Source organism: Alligator mississippiensis, chromosome 5, assembly GCF_030867095.1.
Source record: "Alligator mississippiensis isolate rAllMis1 chromosome 5, rAllMis1, whole genome shotgun sequence".
Classification (NCBI taxonomy): Eukaryota; Metazoa; Chordata; order Crocodylia; family Alligatoridae; genus Alligator; species Alligator mississippiensis.
The window spans coordinates 93,793,241-93,813,558 of NC_081828.1; the positions used below are offsets into that span (position 1 = coordinate 93,793,241).

The 20,318-nt window shown below is 43.2% G+C and overlaps 1 protein-coding gene across 1 annotated transcript in view; it reads right to left on the reverse strand.

Moving 5' to 3' along the window:
• ABCA13 (ATP binding cassette subfamily A member 13) overlaps positions 1-20,318 on the reverse strand; it is a 370,934-nt gene that overhangs the window by 105,957 nt on the left and 244,659 nt on the right. The window contains 1 exon segment of the mRNA XM_059729347.1: positions 11,330-11,438. Within this exon segment, the coding sequence (XP_059585330.1) occupies positions 11,330-11,438 (109 nt within the window).

Here is a 20,318-nt window from a genome sequence, read left to right on the forward strand (position 1 = left end):
TGCCTTCCTAAGGCAAGACACATGGTTGTTTCTGGACACCAAGCAGCAGAGCCTTAAACATCTTAGGGCACAGACAGAAGACCAGTGCCCCATTACAACTCACAGCATTTTGCAGCAAGTGCTATGAGTTGCAATGATCCCTCAGACCAAACAGAAATTCATGGTTGGATCCGGGAGTTGGAGATTCCAGCTGACTGATGGGAGCCTGCAGGCTGGTCTCCCTAATAATGCCACTCTCCCTCCCAGTCCAGACACTGTTTCCAGAATGGGAGGGGGGAAAGGGAGCAGAGGGAGCTCTTTCTTGGGGGTCCCCAACTGGCACTGGTATGTTGGGTAGACTGGAGACCCCCCCTTAGGGTGTGGCTCCAATCTACCCATCCTACCCTTCAGCACTGGCTGAGAAAACAGACCAAACTCCCTCCACTCACTTTCCCCCACTTCCATTGTGAATATAGCTATAGGCTGGGAGCTCTGTGGACACAAGCTAGAGAACATGCTCCATTTCAGAGTTCAGATTTTCAGTATTCCAATTAAGGCAGGACCAATGTCGCATAGAGGGGGAGTATCACCTCTCTGGACCAGCTTGAGATGCATCTTTGGATGCACGACAAGGTGTGGTTGGCTTTGCCGGCTGCGGTCTGGCATTGGCAGCTCATGTTCATCTTGGAGTCAATAATGACTCCAAGATCCCTTTCTTCCTCTGTGCTCTCAAGGGGGCAGCTCCCCAGCTTGTATGTATGCTGTGGATTCCTTCTCCCCAAGTGCAGCACCCTGCACTTATCCACATTGAAGCCCATCCTATTACCATCCACCCACTTCTGCAGTCTGTCTAAATCTAATTGCAGCCTCTCTCTCCCTTCGAGCATGCCTACCTCTCCCCACATCTTGGTGTCATCGGCAAACTTGGACAATGTGTTTTCTACCCCCTCATCCAAGTCGCTGATGAAGACCAAGCCCTGGGGGGTCCCACTATTCACATCCTGCCAGGTCGAGTACGACCTGTCCACCATCACTCTCTGGGTACGCCCCATCAGCCAATTTCTGACCCATCCAACTGTGTAGGCATCAATGCCACAGTTGCTCAATTTATTAATGAGAATGGGGTGAGAGACAGTGTCAAAGGCCTTCTTAAAGTCCAGAAAGACTACATCCACAGTTCTTTGAGTAAATGTGATATCTTTTATTAGATAAACTACATAGTTGGAAAAACTGTTCTTTGCAAGCTTTCAGGCACAAAGAGCCTTCTTCAGGCATATCTGCTGGTGAATTGTGAGCTCTCCTGGGTAGAATAGAAACCAAAAGGCAAAATGCAGGTCTGTGAAAATGCAAATGCCTAGCAGTGATGATCAGAGAAGTGGGAGACAATAGATGCAAGACAGGAAGGGAGGGTGGAAAGTGGGGAATGTTGAACTGGTGATAGAAGAATGTAGCTGGTAAAACGCAGACAAGGTTCCATGGGGTTATCAGATGTCAGGCAGGTTATAATGTGCCATGAATCCAATGTCTATGTTTAGTCCATGGTTTTTTGTATCCGGTAGATTTATGAAGTGAAGTTTGTGTTTTATATAGGGAATTTCATGGATAGTACCTGGAAGACTTTCATGTACAGTCACCAGGGACCACATAACATGGAACACCAGCATTCAGAACTAATTCAGCTCTACTCCCTTCTACTTCTTTTTATAATTTGAAATTAATAGTCCCACACCTGTAAGAGCATCTTTCATTTCCAGTAACTAACTTCCCTGGAATATTACCAACATCTCCATGGTAGATGTCTCCATAACATCTTCCTTAAAGTCTTCCTTCTGTAAAATCTTCCTTCACAAAGTTTTTCGCTTTTCTTCTGACCTGCTGTAGTAAATTGAAAGACTATTCCTGGGGCCTCAATCCTCTCTATAAAAATACAGTATCTGAGCATGGACTCTTACTACCTATGCAGACCTTAAAGCCAAAGAAAGATTTTAGTGCCCCATGCAGAGAGTAACTGAACTGGATATTAATAAAATTGAATATCAAAATGCTGAGAAATTCTGGCTATGGTAACTTCTTCAAATATAAAAGTAAAGAACTCAAGAATTGGAACCATTAATTCAATGGTTAGGTTTTGGGGGATGATCCCAGAAGAAAAACAGTATTTGTGTATATGCTTCCTCCTTGTGCTCCTTTGGAGAGATCTGAAAAGGAATGAGGCATCATGCAATCCTAACACTGAGCACAAGATAGAACTTGCCCTAAGCAAAGACCTGCTACAGGATTTTAAAAGATGTAAAACTGTGAATGTATATCTTAATTCAGTTTAGATTCCAATTCTGGGGATGGGAAGGGAGAGAAGTCATATTGTTTCTTAACTTGTTTTCAGCATTTTCCTTTCCTCCCTTTCCTCTGGGGCTTTGTCTACACATATCTTTGCTAAGGATGTTTTTCGAGACATAGGATCACCAGCTGGTATCTGTTCTTTATAGAGTTCAGTGAAAAGACTTTAAAATTTTACCCAGTGCAGGAAAAAACAGGGAATCTAACCATTTTTATCAGTCTCATCACTGATAGGAACATCGTGTGAAGTTATAAATATCTCTCTCTTTGCCCAATTAAGGCAAACATACAATTTAAAGTGCGGAGTATGAGATGGGGTGTTTCTGGAACTTGTTCACTCCCTCCTACCCATAGCAGAAAACAACATGAAGATTTCTGGGGCCATGAGACAGTGACTGGTTAGAATTATATCTGCTACTTCCCACCATCTGAAGTAAGAAAATTCTGCCCACTTAGCCAACAATATAGGTATATTCGTCACCAAAGACGAATATACCTCCTCTGCTTGTGCTTGTAGGGAGGCAGTTAGACGGGCCAAAGCTACCATGGAGCTGAGGATGGCATCCCAAGTAAAGGACAACAAGAAATTGTTTTTTAGATATATAGGGAGTAAAAGGAAGGCCCAGGGAGGAATAGGACCCCTGCTAAATGGGCAGAAACAATTGGTGACGGACAGGGGGGACAAGGCTGAACTCCTCAATGAGTTCTTTGCCTCAGTGTTCCTAAGCAAGGGGCACAACAAGTCTCTCACTGGGGTTGTAGAGAGGCAGCAGCAAGGTGCCAGACTTCCATGCATAGACCCTGAGATGGTGCAGAGTCACTTGGAAGAACTGGATGCCTTTAAGTCGGCAGGCCCGGATGAGCTCTATCCGAGGGTGCTGAAGGCACTGGCCGACATCATTGCAGAGCCACTGGTGGGAATATTCGAATGCTCGTGGCGCACGGGCCAAGTCCTGGAGGACTGGAAAAGGGCTAACGTGGTCCCCATTTTCAAAAAGGGGAGGAAGGAGGACCCGGGCAACTATAGGCCAGTCAGTCTCACCTCCATCCTTGGCAAAGTCTTTGAAAAAATTATCAAGGATCACATATGCGAGAGCCTGGCAGGACAAATTATGCTGAGGGGAAACCAGCATGGGTTCGTGGCAGGCAGATTGTGCCTGACCAATCTAGTCTCTTTTTATGACCAGGTTACGAAATGCCTGGACACAGGAGGAGGGGTGGATGTCGTATACTTAGACTTCAGGAAGGCCTTCGATATGGTATCCCACCCCATAATGGTGAGCAAGTTAAGAGGCTGTGACTTGGATGACTACACAGTCCGGTGGGTGGCGAATTGGCTGGAGGGTCGCACCCAGAGAGTCGTAGTGGATGGGTGGGCTTCAACCTGGAAGGGTGTGGGCAGTGGGGTCCCGCAGGGCTCGGTCCTTGGACCGATACTCTTTAATGTCTTCATCAGCGACTTGGACGAGGGAGTGAAATGTACTCTGTCCAAGTTTGCAGATGACACACAGCTATGGGGAGAAGTGGACATGCCAGAGGGCAGGGAACAGCTGCAGGCAGACCTGGACAAGTTGGACAAGTGGGAAGAAAACAACAGAATGCAGTTCAACAAGGAGAAATGCAAAGCGCTGCACCTAGGGAGGAAAAATGTCCAGCACACCTACAGCCTAGGTAATGACCTGCTGGGGGGCACAGAAGTGGAAAGGGATCTTGGAGTCCTAGTGGACTCCAAGATGAACATGAGTCGGCAGTGTGACGAAGCCATCAGAAAAGCCAATGGCACTTTATCGTGCATCAGCAGATGCATGACGAATAGGTCCAAGGAGGTGATACTTCTCCTGTATCGGGCACTGGTCAGACCGCAGTTAGAGTACTGCATGCAATTCTGGGCGCCGCACTTCAAGAGGGATGCAGATAACCTGGAGAGGGTCCAGAGAAGGGCCACTCATATGGTTAAGGGCCTGCAGACCAAGCCCTATGAGGAGAGACTAGAGAAACTGGACCTTTTCAGCCTCCGCAAGAGAAGGTTGAGAGGCGACCTTGTGGCTGCCTATAAGTTCATCACGGGGGCACAGAAGGGAATTGGTGAGTATTTATTCACCAAGGTGAATCTAGCTGGGGTCATCTGAACCCATCTGAACTCTTTCCTGCCTATGCAGGGGGTCGGACTCGATCTATTGAGGTCCCTTCCGACCCTAGCATCTATGAATCTATGAATATCTATGATACCCAAATGAGGAAAATCATGATCCTTGTTTAGTTTCTGGAAGTCCTAGGTGCTTTTAAGATTGTAGATGAGAAGAGACTGGGGCACCTGGACCTCTTCAGCCTCCACAAGAGAAGGTTGAGAGGCGACCTTGTGCCTGCCTATAAGTTCATCATGGGGGGACAGAAAGGAATTGGTGAGGTTTTATTCACCAAGGCGCCCCCGGGGGTTACAAGAAATAATGGCCACAAGCTAGCAGAGAGCAGATTTAGACTGGACATTAGGAAGAACTTCTTCACAGTTAGAGTGGCCAAGGTCTGGAACGGGCTCCCAAGGGAGGTGGTGCTCTCCCCTACCCTGGGGGTCTTCAAGAGGAGGTTAGATATGCATCTAGCTGGGGTCATCTAGACCCAGCACTCTTTCCTGCCTATGCAGGGGGTCGGACTCGATGATCTATTGAGGTCCCTTCCAACCCTAACATCTATGAATCTATGAATCTACAGGCATGCTGAGAAGTTTCCTTCGGTAAACTGATATTTTAAAAATTCAATGTTAAATTTTGGTGAATTTGGAATTCTTTCAATGCAAATGATGTCAAAGATGGACTGAATCAGAAATTGATGTTATACATTAATCTATCACCACAAGAGCTATTGGTCCAAAACTGATTGAGGACTTGTGGTAATAGGAAGCTGTTACTCTGTGGGTATTCAGTAGATGCTGCTGAATGAGCTTGCCAATTCAGTACTGCTCCTAATATAGATAGCACCCTCCGAGTCCCAGCCAGCCCACTTAGGAAAAAACAGGGAATAGAGAAAAGGACCTTCTCTTCTGCTTGATTAATGACCCATTCATGCCCTCCAGATCATGGCTAAAGCACAGGGACATCCCAAAGCAGAGAAACTGGAATTGTCACTATCACTGCCTGTGTTCACCCATAAGTAGACCTTGCATTTTTCTTGTTTATCAACACAGCACTACATCTTTCAGACACACTTGCTTCCTACTGCAGTAAACCTTTGGCAAACCTCAGAGAAAGGCTGAAACTGAGCAACTTGTGCATCCGGGTTAGCGCCGGGCAGAAAAGGGATCGGGGGCCATCCGGAATGGTGGGGCCGTATGTGAGGCAGTTAGGCATTGGGGGACACAGGGACCCACTGGGCATGTACAGATGAGCACATATGTGCTCAAACCCCTTTTAGGCGGGGCAAGAGGCACATGAGGAAATGAAAAAATGTTCAGCACGGGGAGGAAAGTAGACATGGGGTCTAAAAAAAAGAGGGGTCTAAAAAAAAGAGAGATAAAAAAAGAGGGGCAACTGGAGGCTGGGTCTTCCACAGAGACACTCTGGCTGCCAAAGCATCTCTGTGGTTGGCCCCTTGCCCTGTTGCTGAAGCACAGGCAGCGTGTTGTACAACCAGGGCTCCAGTGCCGGTAAGGGATCGGGGGGGCTGGAGAAGAGGACTGTGGGGGGGACCCCTGCTGGCCCCACACACTCCCCAGCCCTGCCCTGCCTGGCCCCACTCCCCACCTGCCCCCCAAGTCCCTCCGATCCCTCTTCTGCCCAGCTCCATCACCTGCCTGCCCCCCCCCAAGGCCCCCGATCCCTTTTCTGCCCAGCCCCATCCCCTGCCTGTCCCCCAGACTTCCCCGATCCCTTTTCTGCCCAGCCCCATCCCCTGCCTGCCCCCCCAGACTTCCCCGATCCCTGCCCCACCTGGCCTCACCCCCTGCCTGTCCCCCAAGCCCTCTGATCCCTTTCCTGCCTGGCTGCAATCTACCGCTTGCCCTCCCAGACAGCAGAGGTGCTGGCTCCAGGCTCTAGATCCCCCTGGCTGCAGATCTGGGAGAAGCCAGGCAGGGTTTTTTCGCCCCAGGTGGCACAATTTGCTCCACAACAAAGTGCACATCCAAGCACGTGCTGAGGCAAAAAGCCTCGGCTCAAATTCGCACCGCTTCTCTTTGAGCTGCTGCAAGTGCACATGCTTGCATGTGTGGACGCGCACACCCATTGTGTGCTACAATGGGTTGGATAAGCCTGATGGTTCCTGCAGATCCACAAGATGTATCCTTTGCCCCTTCACACACTGGAGTAGAAAGGCAAAGGTTATACACAGTGCTGAACAAGGTACCCCAACCTTGAGATTCAAGTGGCAGCCGCAGAGTAGCTCCAATTACTCCATGACCTGGAAAGAAAGAATGACCTCAAGGATTGTCCCAACACACAGCTCTGGGCTGGGCCTGGGCTGTGGGACACAAACAATTCTGTAATCAAGTGGCATATTCTTCACTGACAGCTGACAACTGACAGCTGAGCTATTGTAGCAAAGCAGCTGCATGAGCAGACCACCACTAATATTACTCTGCCTGAATACAGATCATTTAAAATAATTTGAAATGCCTCCCAGTCTTAAAAATAACACAGAATCATTTTGATAGCAAAAAGGGACACCTAGATGCCTCAACTTCCATAGCCACACTTGCATATTGGTTGTTCCAGAAAAAAACAGCACACAAACATACACACAAGGTGTGCCCTTACTATTATTTGTGCAGCTCTACTGAATTCATCAGGTGCAAATAAGAACAGAGTTGGCCAGAAAATATGCAACTATCAGTACAGTGAAGTCTCAGGGATAAGATACAAGTAAGAAAACAACTATACCACTGCATTTGTGGCACAGATAAATTACATTAACTTAATGAATAACAGGAAACTATGTCCTTAGTGACATGATGGAGATTAATGAACTTAAAAACGAAAACCAAGTACCAGAGCATATTTCTCCAAAGGAAAATCCCCCTCTTTCTTCCTTTCCTCCAACTAAAAGCACCTTTGTAAATGAACTACTAGAACTAGAAAGAAATGCAATTATAGCCTTGAAGAACAGGAAAGGGAAGAGTATTTCTATAGTAACATCACTTGAAACAGCACCAGACTAAGAATAGAGATAATTATAGAATTCTTGTATACTATTTTGCAATATACTCTCAAAAAAGGTAAGCAAAAGCTGCCTCCTTTTGTGGGTGGCATAAAACACTATTTTCTGCTGGCCCACTTACCTCCACCAGCCCTTTGTACATAATCAGATGCAGTTTAACATTTACCACTGCTGGAGGGGGCAAGTCCAGTCTGTCTTTATGCTCATCTACTGTCTCTGTCAGCCACCCAGCCAATCCTTTAGGCATGCTGTGTGGAGATCAGTTGGGAGTGTGGGGCTAGAGGAGGAGAGGAGGAGTACAGAAGCTCTCATCAACATGTGGCCAGGTGTGGTTGGACACCCTCTGATTCCTGATACCTTCTGCTAGACTTTGATATCATGGGATTTGTCCAGTACCATTCCACTCAAGATACTTCATTTCTACACATGAAATCACTGAAATCTTAAAGTTAACTACATCATATAGACATTAGGGTGCTCCCTATCCTTTATTGGTATATATATCAAATGGAAAGAATTATGAAACTAAGGTTATGCTTTCAGTAAAGGAAGGAGTCTCAAAGAATTTTACATTTTCTTCATGATTTTTTTTCATCTCTCTTCTTGATATTTTTCTCACACAGTATATAACCTGATTGAGCATTACAAGTAGGCTCCGGTACCCAGATGAAATTTCCCTTGCTCACCCTGATATATAATGCACAGTGCTCAGACAGCCAACCTAGCAGCACCCTCTCCAAGAGGCATGACAGTAGTGGCAGTATATGTAACCTACGAGGTACAATCAGCTGGTTCAAGCTGACAGATCCCATATAAAGGGATAGAAAATAGCATAATTCCTATTTTGACTGCACCAGGGCTAAGCAGCAGAACCTTTAGGGTTCTGTGTGAATGACAGCATAAATGCCAGTCATTGAAGGAGATAGGTTACAATCATTTCTTTTATAGATTCTACTTAGAGGGCATCTATATTTAGGTTGGATGAGACTTTCTGAAAATCTTGCAGGATGTTTTTGTTTAATGAGACACAGCTATTTGCAACTTTTATTAAACACTCTAAATAAAGCATTTCATTAGCAGTAGCTCATCAATAAGTGACATTTTATTTTTTTCCCCACTACCCAAACTGTGATAACAAGGCCCCTGACAGGGCTACTTAGCAAGACCCCAGATGAATGGATCGAAAGCTAAGCTTTTCAAAGAAGTCCAAGGACCTGTATAATTGCTCTACAGGCATTAGGTGGCCATCTCCATTAAGGCTCTTAGAAGAAACCTAGTTCAAATAAAGAAATAATTGAAGATAAAATATTAGCCTTACAGCAAGACTCTTAATTTAAGACATTAAGTGAGTGATGATCCTAGTACAAAGATGACAACAGGTGGCAACACAATGATTGAACCCCAAATACAGATTCCTGGTCTAGGTGCTGCCACAGGAAAACTTCCTGGCTACCAAGTAATACAACACAAGGTGGACACCATTCTTTTCCTTTCTACTATGGCCGTGAACTTTTAAGGCAGGGAGATTTTTACTTTAAATTTGTTTGCTTAGTATATTTTGGGCACTTCTGTAAAACAACAATTTTTCTCATTTTAATACTATAATGTTTTCAACCCTCAGCCAAAAACATTTTTTCCTCTTATTTTATCATTCCCTTTGATATTATTTAATTTTATAGTTGTGTTATCCAATTCTGTAGAGGCAGCATGCACAAAAGACAATTTACAAGACAAAAATATATTTTATGCATTGAATTAAGTGCCAGCCAGAGCACTCATGTAGAGCTATGCTGAAATCCAGCATAACATTTTCCCTTTACTGTTGAACTTTCCCCACCAATAAATTATTGCTTTAATGTCTAACATTAAAAAATGCACCAACATGCTCTCTCAATGAATTTATAATCCAAGGTAAGCAGCAATTGCTATAATCACTTTATTATACCAGCTGTGAATGAAAATTAAGTTCATTTCCTTTCCAGTGAGATAGGTGGGTAAGTTCTTTCCACAAGAAAAACACGCATATCTAAGCATGTTATGGAGGTTAGGCCCTGCTGTCCCCAGCAATGATGTAGAGAGGCAATGCTGTATTGCAGTTAGTGAAATACTCTTTCCCTGCCATATCAGAACAGACCACTGAATTACCAATGCCACTGCCCCTTCGTATTTGAATTGGAAGTCTTCTGCTCCTTTGTCATAAGTTATCCACAAAAAAACTTTCCTTTTGTATCTGTATATCAACTTACATTTTAAAAACATCCACTCAAATTGCCAAAATATTTCAAAACACTTCATAAAACTAATACATTCTCACTTGGCAAGTTCTCTCACAAGGGTGGGATATTTGATATTCACAAATTTGAACAACAAAGAAACATGCTGCCTTTTGGAGGTGAGTGAGGCCAGACTACCACTGCCATTTTTCTGCTCCTCAGCATTGCTTATGCACATAAACCACTTCAGAGCTAGTGAACAGAGAGCTGGCATACCCTAAAATATTGGGCGAAGGGTTCTGAATCACATTCATGGGCCAAGGAGCTAAAATTCTACCTAAAATGTACTTTAGTTGCCCACATGCTTTTCTGAATCTGTCCACACTCACCCTGTCCACCCTGCCCCCTTGAATGGTCCAATATTTTCCTTGACAACTTATAAGAGCAGATCAAAAGCACTAGTCATCTTGACAGTAAAAGGCTATCTTCTGAAAAAGCAAAATATAGCATTAATGCAAAGGAGGGTTACAGAGCTGAGCTTTCAAGACATCTAAACTAGCTTCCTAAAAGCCTTTCAACAATACACGAGCATATGCCTTGCACATAGACACTCAGTCTCTAATTGAAATCATACAAGGCAACAAGAAAGCAACAAATAACCGACAGTCTTCAAATTTAATATTCCAAATAGCATTTTGACCACCGCTTTTTAAAAACCACTTTGTATATATCTACCTTATCTGACAGGTAAAGCACACACCAATTCTGATTTTGCCAAGATCACAGGTTTATATGCCCTTTCCTGCTGGTATCTCATTTTAATCCCTTTCTAGCTGTCTGCCTACAAAATAGTACTTAGCATTTTCTGCCCACCAAAAACAATCACACAATGTATTGTGTAGCACTCACCTCAAATTCCAGGCAGAAGGCAAGGAAAGATGAACCTTTAGAGACTAACTAAACCAGAAATTCATAAGCTTTCATGAAACCGAGCTCACTTCATCAGATGCTGTGAAGTGATCATGGGCTCACAAAATCTTATGCACATCTAATTTAATTAGTCTATAAGGTGCATCTCTGCCTTATACTCTGGCTGATTTCAGAATAACGCAGCTAACTACCTCTCTGTCTGCTCAAATGCCAAGATATACTGATTTGAATTTACCACCTCTCCTGATCTAAAAGAGTATAAAGCTACTTTAATCCATTGGACACTTTGCATTGCCCTCTCCATCCATAGCTTGGAGAATGCTTTCCAAATCTCACTGGGCATCTGCAGATATGGCCTAGAGTTATCATATATATAAGGCTTACATCCCAGTCAGGAATCTCATGGGGTTAAACATATATATACATATACAAATTGATATTTCAGAAGAGTGGGACATCCGGTGAGAGCAGAATACATAATACAAACAGCATGTACCACTATTTATCAACTGTAGCTAGATGTACTTGGCCAAAAACTTTTGATAGATTTTTTAAACTATTTTTTCTATCAGAATATTGCAATTCAACCTCTAGGTTTAAGAAAAATCAGTCCAATTTTTCACACTACTATTTAATGTCAACAGTGGAAAATGATTTTTGTTTTAAATCAGTAGTGTTAGAAAGAAATGAGTGAATTCAAACAAAGATTTGAAAACCATTACCATATTGTCTCCAGTCCACATTAGAAGGCAAATTCATCCACAGAAAAAGGTTGTTCAATTGATTTAAGTATGATGGCAGTGAGTGGAACCCTTTCTGGTTGTACCACACCTGAGAAAGAAAACAGAGATATTAAAAACAAAAAGACAGCCTCAACAGGAACCCCAAGTTCAAAATATCCCTAGATTTGAAAGAATGTCAGAGCCAAGATGAAGTAAAAGGAGAGCAGCTAGATGCTACTCTAAGGAGCCACAAGCTTCTGCAGGTCATGAGAATCTGCTGTAGAACTCAAGGTGTATAAACATAGGTAGGGATTGCAGGAATGTTATTAGGGGGAAAGAAATTCCACTGGGAAGTCTGTCATTATGGGCAAATTTAACTACCCATATATATATAAGCTGGAGAGGGAACACTTCTAATATTAGTAGGGCCTTATTATTTCTGGATGTAATAGCTAGGAGAAGAGGCATGGAGAAATAGTGATCAGAGCAGCTACACTACCATTTGTCTGACCTGAGTGGAAGGCAAGATCAAGTTTTAGAACAAGTTTTAAAGAAAACATCAATTAAAGATATGGAGATAAAGGGAAAATGGATGTTTTCCCCAAAGGTAGATGACCACAGACTAACTTAATATTTCTTTGATAAGAAAACTGATTTTTTTTCTGGACAATGAATAAGCAGTAAATTTAATCTATCTTGATTTCATTGAAATGTTTGATATAGTGCCACATCAGAAATTATTAGTTGAGCTGTAGAAGATAGAGATTAATACAAGATCCATAAGGTGGGCAAGGAACCAGCTATTGTGGAGATAACCCTTGCTGCTGACAAGGAAACTGCTGGTTGGAGGAAGATTACTTAACAGAGTTCCCCAAGAATTGGTCATGGCAGTGGAAGTAATTTTTTATTTTCTTATATTTTTATTTTTGTATTTAATGTTGTGCAATAAAATTTGCTGTGGAAGCAAGTTTGTGTGGTAATGTCAATACAGAAAAGAATCAGAATATTATGCAGAAAAATGGATGACATTGAGGGCGGCGATGAAATATAATAGTACAAAATGTAAAGTCATATGCTATGGATTAAGGATCTCTGCTACAAACCTGGGAGTTGGAAAAAATAAAAAGAAAGCAGATCTGTTTCTATTAGTCAATTATGGGATGATAATAAGATACCAATCTGAGCAGCTTGTGAAAAAGGTAAACATCTTCCAATAATCTATCATTCAAGGTATTTCCAAGATCGGGAAGGATCTGTTCTATTTTGCAATAGTGATCTCTTTGAGAGATCTCTTTTTCAATACTTTGTGTAATGCTCAGAGGCACAACCAGGAATTTCAGTACCAGGGACAGAGATCCTGTTGAGAAGCCAGGGACTGAAGGGGTGGGAGAGGGGAGGAGAAATACCAGACACCAAGATGTGGAATACTGTAGCATGCCACTGGAGTGCACCCCATTAAACACACCCTACTTAAGCTCCTGCTAGTGCTGATCATTCCTGTTCACGAAAGATGAAGACAAATGTAATCAGTTACAAATATTTTTCTTGTTTTCAAACAACCACTGTACAGCTACTAGGCCCATGTGAAATAAGTTGGGACAGTCTCAAGCCATTTTCTGGAGGACACACATTTGTCCACAACCTCAACCACAAATTATCCTCATGGCCACTCTTATTGTCAGTCTCAGCTCCAAGGTCAGGGACTAACAGGGTGTTCTGCCTGCACTTTTCTTCTATCACCTTGAGAGGCTGTAATTCTGGTGAAGACTGAAGCAAGCTGGTCTAACAGCATGAAGGAAACTGGGAACTCTGTTACCATATGGCAGGGTTAGTGCAGTTATATCGTACTACAAGGTACCTTGCTTACATTTGATCATACTACTTTCAGGAGCTGCTCAATTATCATAATTGCCTCACCTATTAAAGCCCACATTCTCTCTTTTCCATGCCTTTAGCAAACAGTGGCTATTGATGCAACTTGAGTCCACAGTTTTGCCTGATATAGTGCTACTACTACTGTTAGCTTGATTCAGTCTTCATGTTCAGATGCTTCATTCCCGCTTCCCTTTCTTGAGCCCATGATCAGACCATGTTGTAGCCCTCAGTGTGGCACTATGCCAATAGAACCTCTTAATAGCATTCTTCAAAGTGGCCTTAACCAATTCTGATACCCATGCCTTCCCTTATAATTTCTTTCCACAAGCAATGCTACCTATTTCAACTCCCCTATCTTTCTTTTCTGAATAGTGCATACCATTCAACACTGGAACCATGTTCCAAGCCTGAATACTACCCCACTGTGTTTCTGGGACCCCTACAGTATCCAGCTCCACATCCTAACCAAGAGATCTGGTTCCTCCAGCCTCTTGTCCAGGCTCCTTTCGTTATGAAAGAAACATTTCAGTAGTTTCTAACTGATCCCAACAATTTCTTAAACAGTCCTTTTCAATACACACATCACCTAACTGACTACTGCTCTCATTAATATTAGTATTTCTTTCATCTTGCTGTCGATCTTCTGACCCTCTGTTTTATCTGTTGTTGTGTCCTTGTTTAACATTTCCTTCTTTACCTGTACTAAAATCAAGCTTGGAGATAACATTAGTCTATCCTGACCTTTTCTCCTTCTCCCACATTTTGCAGTTGGAATCTCTTTTTATCTGTCATGTCATCCTTGATCCCACAAAGCAATTTCCCCAGGTACTCAAGTGAAGTCCATCCCTTAAAAAGGGTCACCTTTTAATAAATGAATGCCAAAGTTTGAGTACCCCAAAACCTTCCTCATAACAGCAATCCTTGAGTCATCCATTTACCTTCATTATCTTGTCATACTTCTGCTGTTCTCTCAGGACTAGAACAGGGGCAGGCAAGATACAGCCCAAAGGTTGGATCTGTCCCCAACACACAATTTCATCTGCAGGCAGGCACCCACCAATTACTTGTATCCAACCCAGCCCTCAGCTGCCCCTGCTGCACTCCACATGGAGTCATGCCCCATCCACTCCTGCAAGGGTAAAACACTGCACTCCCACCCTCACCCGCAGAAGGACCCCAGCCCTAGCCCTGGCCAGCACACACAGCTTCAAAGCCAGGCTGCTACTGCTGCTACTGCAGCTGCCTGAGAAACTGTTCAGCTCCCCTGGCCTCCAGCAACTCCTCTTCCTGTCTCTGCTGCAGCACTCTGGGCAGCAGGTATGGAAGTAGCATCAGGCAGAGGGGAAGCTGAAGCTGGGCAGCAGTATGGGGCCAATGGGAGCATGGAGCCTAGACCACAGGGCCAGAGAAGGGCAGTGGGAGTGTGGGGCCAGCCTATTTTCATTGCGCGGTCTCCCTGTGGCTCACGTGCAGCTCCCAGGACTTGGCTGGGACCCATGCATGATGGAGCCAGCAACCTGGCCCTGCTCCCTGCTGCCATGTGTAGGTCCCAAGGTCTCCACCTATTGTAGGTCATGAGCACCCCCAGGGCCTGCCACCTACTGTTGCTGCTGCTGCCAGCAGTGGGGGCTGTGCACCATGGGGAGGGCATGTGAGGAGGGGCCTTGCACACACACCCCACCATACCTACACCCACACATACAACCTCTCCTATACCCACACCCTATGCCACAGCCCTCACACACAACCCACAAACCCCACACCCCCTCCATCACATACACCCCCATAAACCCCACACACTCATTTCCCATACACCCCCACCTCCAAACCACCCCCCCACAAATGCCAACTCCCCACATACACACATACCCCAACCACAGCCCCCACACTTCCCCATACCCTCTCACACACACAATATAGAGTACAACTATTCTGAGCTATTACACAATTGCCTCTACATACACTTTGCAAATGCATGTAAATAAGGTCAAAATATTTCTTGAAATAAAATTAAAATATGTTATAATAGATGTTTATTTTTTCATATATTATTTGGTTTTTTCCATGTCCAAGGTGGCAAACCTTCCCCTCCCAAAAGGATTACTTCTGGGAGCAATGGGAGAGATTGCTGGTGGTAAATGTCAGGGGTTAGAGGAGGGACTTCCAGTCCCAAGATGGTGACCAAGGGGCAGTGCACCTGTCAAGGGGTGGGGCTACCCTTGTGGCCCTCAAGAGATCACCAAAACCTGTTAAATGGCCCTCCAGCCAAAGTAACTCCCCACCACTGGACTAGAACAAGAGATCATCTAGGCCTCTGCTTCTTCAAACATCTATCCCAGCCTAACTTCATCATTCTTGGCCCATTCCGGTGTGAATCTTACATTACCATTTGTCCCAATGTACAGAATTGTCAGTAAATTTTTACTTAGTCTTAAGATCACATTCAGCCTCTGGTGTACACCTCATATCTGCTCTTAGCAAACAGCACAACTTCTCTGTCTGGATCTGCTCTAGTGGCAGCCTGTCAATTATTCTTTATTAAGAATCCCCAGTCACAAAGACCTGCCTCTTCCCAATATCAGTGTTCGCTCTTTCCCTTCCATTCTTCCTTTTGCCTGCAAATTATTCTTTGTTATGTCCTCCTTCAGCCTCCTGTACATCATCCACATTGGGCTCCAGTCCACAATTATTTGCACCACCTCTTTCTCTCCTCCCATAGTGCTAGCTGCTTCTCTCTTCTTCCTAGCCACCTTATCTTCTCTACCTGACTGTTTCTCCTCTGAATTCTCCAGTGTAGCAAACTTGTTCCTAAATTCTAATTCTTTCACTAGCCGGTTTTATAGCACCCACACAGCCTCCTTTTCCTCCCTTTCCATCATGGTTTCAAATTCCTATCTGCACTTCCCACATTATACTTCTAGTCCTTGGATCTTCTCCTTCCACAAGCTCTATCACACAATACTTCCTATGCAATTAGCTTCCCCTCATGTATCCATTCAAGGATAATATACACCCCACTGCTTCTACTTCCCTTCAGTCTTTGAATCACCTTCCCAGATTTCTCAGTAGCCATGACCATCTGCTCTGATTAGTCCTCATGTGAAAAAAAGAAGACATCACTCCCAAACTTCCATCAATTTAGTCCCATGTTTATTTCTTAGTCTGAGATCTTACAACTTCCAATGCACTTCATACATATTCTCTAAAACACTTGCATGTCATTTCTGTCCATAACTGTGTGGAATACTGCATAAAACCTTCCTTTAAAGCCATCAGCACCCTTGGTGACTAAGAAGCATGGAGACGGAAAAGACCTCAGCTTCCCAAAAACAACAAGAACACACATTGAGGAAGTAATTTTAAGACTTCTGTACTTTCCTGGTCACCTGTGCAATGAGGCACCAGAGCAAAACAAAGACTGAACTAGCCCATGATCCCATTTCTTCTTCTAGCTATTCTGTTCAGATTGCCTCAAATACAGAAGTTAAATGCACATAATGAAAACCATTGCAATTATATGCATTGTATAGAAAAAAAGAGGCAATTAAAAAAAACAATAATGCAAAATTCTGCTGATACAGTCTCAGTTAATTGGAGGCCTGGGAGAGGTCTCACTAAGTATTCACAAAATATCCCAGGAATTTCATAATGCAACCAAGATTCTAAAGGAAAGCATAAAATCTGACAATATAGTATTGTCTATAACAACACAGTTGGGTGTCCTGCACAATAATTATAATCAAAGCATTCTTCCTCCAAGACTAGGACAAAATTGTGCAACTAAGTCAGACCATCAGGAAATAGCCAAAATTAAAGAAAGATATTTATTCATTTATAATTTGGCAAAAGTGAAAAGAAAGTTCTTGATGTTATTATCTTCATCAACAGATACATCTGGTTCTTTTCAAAAGCCTAACATCTTATTCTGAACAAGTGACCACAAAAATAAAGGCAGTACACTTGGTTCCATCCAAAACATTTGCAGATCTGCCGGACAGACCACTTTTCACCTGGTCACTGATTCTGGGGAGAGAGGACAAGAAGGAAGGAATCCACACTTAACAGATCCATCTTTCTGTATCCCAGGGTCAGGAAGAAGTATCCAGGCAGTGGCAGAACCTAACCACAGATAGAAAGCTCCATCATATAGGTATGGCATTAGGCTAAGACTAGTTCTGGGCTCAGCCCCAGTGTACCCATGTCTATTTTTACCTGACTTTCAGTGTGGTGGTGGGTAAGTTGCTTAATTTACCTTGTGCCTCAGTTCCCCATTTTTATGACAGGTTATTTCTATAGTATTGTATAGGACAATGAGGCTTTCTGATACAGCTACTGATGAACATTCTGTAAATATCACCAGGAAGAGCAACAGCTTGAGAGACCTTAAAGCACTGATTCTCAACCAGGGTGCCACAGCATCCTGAGGTGCTGCAACATCCTTCTAAGAGTGCTGTTGGGTGCCATACAATATAAGTTGTGTAAATACTTAGATGAGTCACAAGATAAACTTGGAGATTTTGCATAGGACTCCATAGTGTCAAAACATTCTGACCTGTCGTGGTCTTTCTGAGTTCTTTGTAACAGAAGACTTACTCTATTATTTTTCCATAGTCAAGAAACAAGTGAAAGCTAAGAGCTGGCATTTTCCATGGGGTGCCTTGTGTCTAATCAGAGGTACTTTGAGTCAAAATTTTAAGAATCACTGGTTTAAGGACAACAGATGTCTTCTTGTCAGGGATATAATTTATTTTATTATATCAAGCATATCAAGCATGGATCTCCTTTCATATCTAGGAGAGCTCTTAATAGATTCAGTGCCACAACAATAATGTTATTACCATCCATACCCTCATTTAAATCAAGTGGTCTTAGATTTCTGAATCTATGTGGCTCATTAAAACTTCTCTTCCTACAACTGAGTAAACATCATTCAAATGGACTTCCTTTTAGTTCACTGCCTTTGAGCAGAACAATGACAAATTCCTGGTGTTAATAACGTAACATTGTTAATTTGCACAATTTTATCTTCAACTCCTAGTCAGGCAAATTATTCCACAGCAGAGATTTTTTTTTTTTTAGTTAAAAAAACAAAACCTAGTACAGAGGCCACCAGCTTGGTGTCTACTCTGTTTTTAATGTTTTAAATACCCTGTAAATCTGCCATTAATAAGATACCTGGAAGCAAGTTATTCTTCCAGCCTGGATGACTGACCTACAGCTTGTAATGAATATAAAGAAGCCAAAGGAACAAATTGCCTTCCTGCATGCAACCTGGCTTCCTAAAATCTTCCAGGAGCAGATAAACTGTAATTTACCGTGTTTAACCTTTTCCCTGACCTCTGATCATGCGTGTGGCTCTTCTCTGGAGAAGCTTGAGAGAGTCCAGAGAAGAGCCACACGCATGATCAGAGGTCAGGGAAGCAGACCCTACGATGACAGGCTGAGAGCCCTGGGGCTCTTTAGCCTGGAAAAGCACAGGCGCAGGGGTGATCTGATGGCCACCTATAAGTTTATCAGGGGTGACCACCAATATCTGGGGGAACGTTTGTTCACCAGAGCGCCCCAAGGGATGACGACTAGGTTGAATGGTCATAAACTACTACAAGACCGTTTCAGGCTGGACATAAGGAAGAATTTCTTTACTGTCCGAGCCCCCAAGGTCTTGAACAGCCTGCCACCGGAGGTGGTTCAAGCGCCTACATTGAACACCTTCAAGAGCAAACTGGATCCTCATCTTGCTGGGATCCTATGAACCCAGCTGACTTCCTGCCCTTTGGGCAGGGGGCTGGACTCGATGATCTTCCGAGGTCCCTTCCAGCCCTAATGTCTATGAAATCTATGAAATGTTTCCCTATTTAAATTTTATATCTATATGATCACCTAGTACATTTCTATAACACTTCATAGCCCAAATTATCAAATACAGCTGAGGAACATACTCTCCCAACACAGAAAAAGGGAGGACCCAAGGATGACCTGTTGAGTTCAGTTACATGCCTGTGCAGTGGTGGGCCTCTCCAAATGTCAAAAGTCTGTATTTTTAATCAGACATTCCTGGCAGTTTTGTCACATGCCTGGAGGCTGATTAAGCAGTTAAAGTGTTAGACACCTTCCATGTTTTAACTAGATATTTTTAATCTGAAGTGACAAGTTAGATGGCTGGTGCACTCTGCAGTGGGAAACAATATGTGAGGATTCAGGGGTTTCCTACAGTGATATGAACTGTGCAGTAAGTCTCTTCAAATGCAAATTTCACATTTTCTTTCATAAGAGGCAATGTTAATGGTATATTCACTGTCTTGTGAACAGGCCTGAAAGGTCAAAGTAAAAGACTGGCCATTAATTACTGAAAGGTTAATGCAATAATTTGACACTGCATCAGTCGAAAGCCACTTCCAGGAGGTATTTTAGATAACACAATGCCTTTCATAAATCTAGTGCACTGTTGTGTTTGGCTCTGAAATATGAAACTTACTCACTAACAATATAACTATAATTTATCCTGATACTGATGGCAGGTGGAGTATGTGCCAAAGACATTTTAAAAAAGACCCTCACAAAAGCCTCGGAGGAAGCATGTCAAAACAAGAATCTAAAATGATTGAAGATATATGGGTGAAGAACAGTAGTAAGAAAAACAACAATGTATTACACCCCCTCTCTGGACTTAGGTGCCTAATTAAGAATTGATTAAAAATCAGAGGTTCAAATCAGAGGAGAGGTTGAAGCAAGTTCATCTTGCAGAAAAGGCGCTTATAAGGGGACATGATAGCAGTCTTCAAATATTTGAAGGGTTGCCATAAAGAAGAACACCTTTTCTCTCTTGCTGAAGACCAATGACTTGTAGTTGTAGCCAAGTAAGTTTAGATTGAATATCAGGAAAAACTTTTTCAGTGGTAGAACAGTGAGACAGTAGAATAAACTGCCTAGGGAAGTTGCAGACTCTCCTCCACTGGAGGTGTTCAAGCAGAGGTTGAATAGCTACTTGTCAGGGATGATCTAGGTGTAGCTATGCCTGTGTTCTACTGTGGAATTTCCCATGCTTTTGGGTTTTCCTAGTTGCCCTGTCCCCACCTATCTGTTATATGTGTAAAGGTGTTTTTAAGCCTTTCTC